The sequence below is a fragment of the Primulina eburnea genome, chromosome 8 (genome assembly GCF_022965805.1).
Source record: "Primulina eburnea isolate SZY01 chromosome 8, ASM2296580v1, whole genome shotgun sequence".
NCBI lineage: Eukaryota > Viridiplantae > Streptophyta > Magnoliopsida > Lamiales > Gesneriaceae > Primulina > Primulina eburnea.
The window spans coordinates 41,218,905-41,227,054 of NC_133108.1; the positions used below are offsets into that span (position 1 = coordinate 41,218,905).

General features: G+C 28.0%; 1 protein-coding gene across 1 annotated transcript; it reads left to right on the forward strand.

The window, feature by feature from the left end:
* Positions 1 to 5,860: 5,860 nt before the first annotated feature.
* LOC140837996 (UDP-glycosyltransferase 86A1-like) lies at positions 5,861 to 7,545 on the forward strand. The gene is made up of 2 exons (XM_073204079.1): positions 5,861 to 6,408; positions 6,553 to 7,545. Exons 1-2 carry the CDS (start codon positions 5,883 to 5,885, stop codon positions 7,461 to 7,463), a joined length of 1,437 nt encoding a protein of 478 aa, XP_073060180.1. The 5' UTR covers positions 5,861 to 5,882; the 3' UTR covers positions 7,464 to 7,545.
* Positions 7,546 to 8,150: the final 605 nt, after the last annotated feature.

Genomic DNA, 8,150 nt, shown 5'->3' on the forward strand with positions numbered 1-8,150 from the left:
CAATTTTATATTATCGTGCTAATGGATGAATCAATGAAACAATAGTCAAATAAGACATCTCCAAGACAAATTGAATTTGACCAGGTGAATTATCTTTTTCAATTGTTGGCAATTAGAATAGCTTAGCCACCGGATTTGAAACTAAAGTTGTTTGTGAGACCACAAGCATAGAATTTGTTGGTCCAGAACGAAACATTTACTAAGTTCCAGTACTCTTTCATGCGCAGAGTTTGGTCAAATTCAAGAAGAAATCCAAGACAAATTGAATTTGATTAGGTGACGTATCCTTCAAGAATTTAGAAATTTTGGAAAGTGATAAATTTTTCTTTTTTCTTTTTTTTACATAATCGTTCTCTCGTATATTTTGTCTCTTGTGAACCTCATATAAAATCATATTTTTTTTAGAATCCAACTTGAGTTTTTGTTCGATGGCGAAGTATTGCAACTCCTTGTTTTCTTTTGCTTGTTCGTCCTATTTGTTAGAACGTGTCAACGAAGTTAACAGCTTAAGCCGCCGTAATTGAAAATAAAATTGTGCAATCATGCTTCAAAACAAGAACTATGAATTTGAATAACTAGAAGCAAGAACGTATATATAGTTGTAAAAAAATGATGATTGTTCGAACAATAAAAAATAAAAATGATGATGAAGATGATAATAACATATAAGAAAAATTGTAAATTTAGTATCGTAAGTACATATTTTGGGGTTTAATCATATATGTTTAATTTTCATCTGATACCATCTTAAACAACTAAATCCACAAAATATTCTTTATTTGGTAGCAATATTCTCCTATATAGCTCAGATGATGAGAAAAAAATCTATATTTAGGCACATTAAAATTTATATAAGAAAAGTAAAGAGAAACTACAATTTTGATGTGTATATTATAGGTTTATTTAGACTTATTTTAATGTATATATTATAGGTTTATTCTAGTTATATGTCGGAGTTCATCAATGTCAAAAAAACAATATTCGATAATTTATTGTCTTATGATAGAAAAAATACCAACAAAAATCTAAATCGCAGAATGAAGGTTGAAAACCAATCATTATCAAACTATATGAATAAAACTCAAAATAAATTAAGTTAACCTCGATCAATTTTTCCTAATATATAATAATAATTAATCATCGATTGTACATTTTATCTATCTATCTATCTATCTATCTATATCTATATAAATCTATGAATGTGAATTGTGAATTTACATACATATCCTTACCTTCATTTAATAATAATCATTAATACATAATTTCTTTTTCATATTCTTTTAATAATAATCATTAATATATTTTTATTTTAAATTTAAAAATAATTACTTTAATATTAAATTGACATCAAATTCACAAAAAATCACTATCATAATTACTTATTTATTTTTTTTCATCTATTTAATAATAATCATTAATATATATTTATCTTTTTCATATATTCTTTTAATAATAATCATTAATACATTTTTATTTTAAATTTAAAATTAAATTAATACATGTTTTTTTTTCATATATTCTTTTAATAATAATCATTAATACATTTTTATTTTAAATTTAAAATTAATTACTTTAATATTTACATTGACAACAAATTCACAGAAAATCACTATCATAAATACATATTTATTTATTTATTTTTCATATGATAATCATTAATATATATATTTTTAATTTTAAAATTTTTTACTTTAATATTTACATTGATATCAAATTCACAGAAAATCACTATCATAATGTTATAAATTTAAATAAATTGTTAGTATTACGAACATTAAGGTAATAATGGGAAGACGAATAGAGATGAGTGTGATTGAATAAAATTAAATTATTAATAAATATTAAGGTAATATAAAACATTTTTTTCCCATTTAGAATGTAGATATATTTAGATTACTTATGTATCAACAAATATACGAGATTGAGAGAAAATGTTTGTATGTAACTGATTTCATTGCAAACATTTAAGTTATTTAATCAATTTTCAATATATGATGCTAAATACATATTACTAAATAATATATTATCTATTAATCTATTAAATATATGACTTTCATTTGTGAGCTTACTATTATATTATTTTTTTATTTTACAATTTGTCATGTTAATGGTGCTATTTAAGTCATTTTTTTTATCTTAGTTTAATAAGATCATTAATAGTGTATTTAACTCAATCAAATTAATTATTATTTTAATTTACTTTTAAATTTAATTTTAATTACTTAAATTTATACATTGCCGTCAAATAATAATAGGAAGACAAAGGGAGATGAATCGGATTAAATAAAAATAAATTATTAATAAATATTTGGTCAATTTTTTTATAAATGCTGCTAAATAAATATTACTAAATAATATGCTCCATTTGATCATTTTGTGTTCTTGCAATGAGAGGAGTTTTTTTACCCTAGCGTTAACATGTTTGATTATTTTATGTCATTTGTATTGATCATGTAATTGTTTTTACATTGTTTATGTGATTTATTTGTTTGCACAAAGAAAAGAGAAAATAAAATCAAATATCCAACAAAAATGGTTATTTTTCAATTTTTTATTGTTGAGATATTTTGTTAATTTTTAAACACATAATGCATGTTTTTTGTTTGTTTAGATTACTTAGTTTGAAGTGACTTATAAAATATTAAAAAAATTGAAATATTTCTTTGTTTTTACCTTATGTCTCAGAATATCAAGAGATAATTTTTTTTATTTATTGGGACAAACGTATTTCCAAACTTCTGTCTATAAATCAATATTTAAATTTTTTACGACATTATTATATTATCTAATCAATTTGTTTTAGTTAGATTGATAGAAGGCATTTTAATTTGAGTTTTTATGTTCTTGTTGATATTATTTTTGTAATATTATTTATTATAAAAATAATAGGTGAACTACAAAATTTGGTAGGGCTAAGAGTCCTCTGGTGAACAACAAATATGGATAAATATTAAAATATATAATATCCAGTAGATTTTTGGCATGCGACTTTGTTCTAATTCAATGATTATGCATAATTCTAAATTTTAATTATATCACAAGTTAACTCATGCCTAATATTTTTCTATGGTTTAAGAAAAATTGTGTGACTTTGTATTATATTTTTACGGCTGATTTTCTAAATGGTTTTATTATGATTTCAAGGCACCATTTTTCATTTGTGTTTTTTTTTAAGAAGTGAAATGAATATCTATAAAACGATGACATTAATAAGGCGTCTTCTCTTTATTTGAAAAAAAATATTGGAAAATTTATACAAATTGTGAATAATATGAATTAATATTTAATTTGAGAGTGATTTATACTTTTTATTGTTCGTATATACTTCAATTTCTTTGTTATTGTACTAAATAAATTATTTTTAAACTTTGAGTTATCATTTTTTTTCTTATCGAGGTTGTTTGTGTTATGATTTTTTTATTCGTTTTGCTTAGTATTGTTGGCGGTAATTGATTTTTCTGATATTATATGATGTGTCTTGTTGTTTATATAAAAATAAGTATGAGAGTACACCAATCAAAGCCACGTATTTTGGGTCTTCTGTTCTACGAAGAAAATAATAAATGATTTATGTGAATTATATAATTTCTTGGTTTTTCATACATATAGTCTACGAAATGCGTCAAATTTTGAATAAAAAAGTTAAGACAAACATACTGGATGAAAAAAAAAGAGACATGTTAAATAACAAAAAATAATGTTGTATATTACTATGTTGGGTGCAATAATTGTCCCTGCTTGGTAGAGCGGTCGAACCGTGGTGCTTGAGCTGTTGTGCGGTTTAAAAGATTTGAGTTGCACCATTACTATTAGCTATAACTTTTGGTAAAGCGGCAAACGCTCGATCCTACAATTGATATCAGAGCCAAGGTCACGGGTTCGATTCCCATTGATTGCAGGGAGTGCAATTATTGGGAGGGAGATTGTTGGATGCAATAATTGTCCCTACTTGGTAGAGCGGCCGAACCGTGGTGCTTGAGCTGCTGTGCGGTTTAAAAGATTTGAGTTGCACCATTACTACTAGCTATAGCTTTTGGTAAAGCGACAAGTGCTCGGTCCTACATACTATATCCTAATTTCTGTATGATATAATTCAAGCACATTTGTTTATAGATATTTGAAATTAGGTCTAACTAAGTTACATGAAACATATACATATATATTAAATCATATTTAAAGTAAAATGTTAAGATCAAGAATGATTCAGATTTAAATTTCAACGAAGCACAATGAAGAAAAAATTGAAAAATTTTATGTGTACGTTAAGTGTTATATAATGATTAAGTTGATACTTCATGGTTGTGCGACATATGGATGTCATATAAAATGTCAATATTTATCAATAAAATAGTTTTTCAAAAAGAAAAAATCCTTCATTGAAAAACAAATTGTGCATAATTCTCAGTCTATTTATAATGGTATGAGAACAATTTTAAAGCTTTGTTGACACAATATAATAGATCAATTATGTGCATTTTATTGAGACATTAAGCCAGTTTCACTTTATTTCCTCCAATATTATCTCGATATATTTCGAGGTGACTACGAGATTGTTTTTGTCTTTTTTTTTTAAATCAAAGTGTCTAACCAGCTAATTCATAACATATATGATGGTAGCATAGAAAACTCCTCGTCAAATAAATTCACTTAGCCAAATATTGAAATTCAAATAAAACTCTACAATATTTCATCAAATTAATTTTGACTATCATAAAATGCTCATGAAATCTAAATGGTTATATTATTAGATGAGATATTGAATAAGACAAATACTTTGACATATATTGAATGATATCTCATATGCATATCTTAATTACATTATTCGTATCTCTTCTCAAGATTTTTAAAATACAATAATTAATTTTTTATGTCGTTCCACAAGATATAAAATATTATAAAACAAAATATAAACTCGAAAGAAGAAAATTTGTTTGGTTTCAATGAATAATATAATATTATGTTCTAAACGCAACAAATGAGATTGAAACTATATCATCCTCATGACATGATGCACGAAATTATTATTTCAAAGCTTCCAATAAATGACGATCAAGATGACTTTCTTGAATTGCGTCAAATTAAATGAGGACACAATTATAAGATATAGCCATTTTTGAAGAGATTTCAATTATTTTTCTCACAGTGATTGAGAAATAATTGTTAAAAATTTATTAACCTTATAGCTATATGTTGATAATATTGATACTAAATATATAAAAATGATATCATAAATATCACAATATTTGAAGAAGGTGCAACATCATTCATTGGTTATGTTGTTGAATAATATATAGGTTATACGTACTTTTAGTCACAAGTGTTTATCACGAGTAGAAGCATTTTTTCTAAGGAGTTATAGTTGATGATTGTGAAAAGCTGAAAAATCATTTAACAACAAAAAAATAGTCGGAAAAATAAGATTATCAGATAAAACAATGTAGAAAACCAAAAAAATGTCGGGATAAAGAAGCAAACTACGAGGATGTCAGATTCCGGATAAGGATTGTAAATAACATAATAGATGTTAAAGACGATCAGAAACTTACTGAGCATACCAAAATAATTATATGTATATTATAACAAACTACGACAAAGAGTTATTGAGTTGTCAAAATCAACTAAGAAGCATATTGGAAAAAGTGTCAAGTAGATAAGATAATTTCTCTGATTCATATACCGTCCATGGTCATATTTTTTTTTAAATGACTTAGTTTGTTTCGGTTGATAAATGTTATTAACCATGTTTTAATTCATTAAAATATTATCAAAATTTCGAACATATATTTTCAGCAGTTTAGGTTTTTACGTGCAACGCACGTACATTTTTCTAGTATTAAATAAATAGATGAATGAACGAATCAATTGTTCAATCTCTACGGAAAATGGCGGATACAAGCTGCTGCAAGCTCCACGCCATAATTTTCCCACTTCCATATCAAGGCCATATCAATCCCTTCGTCAATTTAGCCATTAAACTTGCTTCGAAGGGCCTCACCGTCACATTCGTGCACGCCGAACACATCCACCATACTCTAACGAAATCCAACACGGATAAAGAAACTGACTTATTTTCCGCAGTTCGTAAATCAGGCCTCGATATCCGTTACTCTACTATTACCGACGGGTTTCCTGTGGAATTCGATCGTCTTCTTCACTTGGATGAGTATTGGAGATCCCTGCTGAATGATTTTCCTGCTCGGGTCGATGAATTTATAGGGAACATGATTGGGTCTGCTGATTCTACTCCGGTGTCTGTCTTGATTGCTGACAGTTTCTTTGCGTGGTCTCCCGGGATTGCGAGGAAGTATGATCTGGTGAATGTTTCGTTTTTCACACAGCCAGCTTTGGTTTTTACCGTTGGCTTTCACTGGGATATCGTCACTCAGAATGGCCATTTTCCAGTTAAAGGTATATTTGTATTCTAAGTTTCTTAATTCTTCGTTTCTGATAAGTTTATAAACTTATGGTGATCTCATTTTGATAATATGAGAAAACGAGCATTGAGTAGTTTTATAATACTTGAATATTTGTCTATTTTTTCTTGATGATCAGGAAACAATGAAGAAGAAATAAAATACGTTCCTGGAGTTGATTCGATATCCACGAAGGACTTGATGTCATACTTCAAAGAGGAGGAAATAGAAACTGTGGTACACAAAGCTGTATTTGCAGCATTTCATGAAATGAGCAAAGCTGATTTCGTTTTGCATTACACAGTACAAGAACTCGAGTCCAAAACCTTAGATACTTTAAGCAAGAATCAACCAACATATGCAATCGGCCCTGTTTACTCTTTCACCAATCGTCCAGAAACCACGAGGGTTGCCAAAAGTCTACGGTCCGAATCAGACTGCGCAAAATGGCTGGACTCGAAACCTCCAGGCTCGGTTCTGTACGTCTCGTTTGGCAGCGTGGTTCAGACGAGTAAACATGTGATTCAAGAAATTGCCTACGGGCTCCTGCTAAGTGAAGTTAACTTTCTTTGGGTCGCACGAGAAGATATTCTGAAATCCGGGGATTCGGACATTTTCCCGGATGGGTTCCAGGACGAAATCAAGGGCAAAGGGTTGATTGTTCCCTGGTGTGATCAAATTATGGTCCTTTCGAATCGAGGGGTTGGAGGGTTCGTCACGCATTGCGGATGGAACTCAACACTCGAGAGCATGTGGTGTGGGGTTCCAATGATATGTAATCCGGTGGCCTATGATCAACCTACCAATAGGAAATTGGTGGTGGAGGATTTGAAGATCGGAATTAATCTTTCTGATGGAGAACCCATTCGCAGGGAAGAAGTTGCAGAAAAAATAAGAGGCTTCATGAGTGGATCAGCTTCACAGGGATTAAGGGACCAAGCGGAGAAGGTGAAGAAAATCTTGCATTATGCTTCGGATAATGGTGGATCTTCGGAGAGGAATCTTGATAAATTTATCGAGGATTTAAGAGCTAAAATTATTCATCTTTAATGTATTTTGAAATCCGACAATTATCTATGTTCCATTGTAACTCGTAAGTATGACAAATCCTCGTTTTCGTTTTGCTTGTCCAGACCTGTTGTTAGTACGTTTCAACCAAGTTAACAGGTAAGCCGCCGCATCTGAAACTAAAATCATGCAATATTGCAATGAATTGGTCTGGAGCAAGAATGTCAACATAGTTGTTAAAAAATTTTAAAATTTTACTCGATCATACATACATATTTTATAATATTTATAAATTTTGCGAACTTTTGTGATCACAGTACGAATAGTAAAATGAAGGATGTTAATAATTTCTATTTTAGACTGCTATTAGTAACAAAAAATATGTTTTTAAAAAAGCCATGAAAAATAAAAACATTATATGTGAGAGAATATAATGAATTAATAGTATAAATATTTTTTTAATCTATTATTACTTATTACCTATATAAAAGAGCCAATCTTTTTATAATTATGATTTGTCTTTTAAGTCCTTCATTAATTTACAGATTTTAATTAATTATTAATATTAATCTAGTATTATTATTACCTATATATCTATTACTTATATAAAAGAGCCAATCTTTTTATAATTGTGATTTGTCTTTTAAGTCCTGCATTAATATATAGATTTTAATTAATTATTAATATTAATATAGTATTATTATTATTAAATATATTATTATCATCATC

Bases quoted from the DNA above. Each gene is read 5' to 3' on its own strand.
- LOC140837996 (XM_073204079.1), top strand. From the start codon at position 5,883: ATGGCGGATACAAGCTGCTGCAAGCTCCACGCCATAATTTTCCCACTT. The intron at 6,409-6,552 runs GTATATTTGTAT...CTTGATGATCAG, and splicing joins TGGCCATTTTCCAGTTAAAG to GAAACAATGAAGAAGAAATA.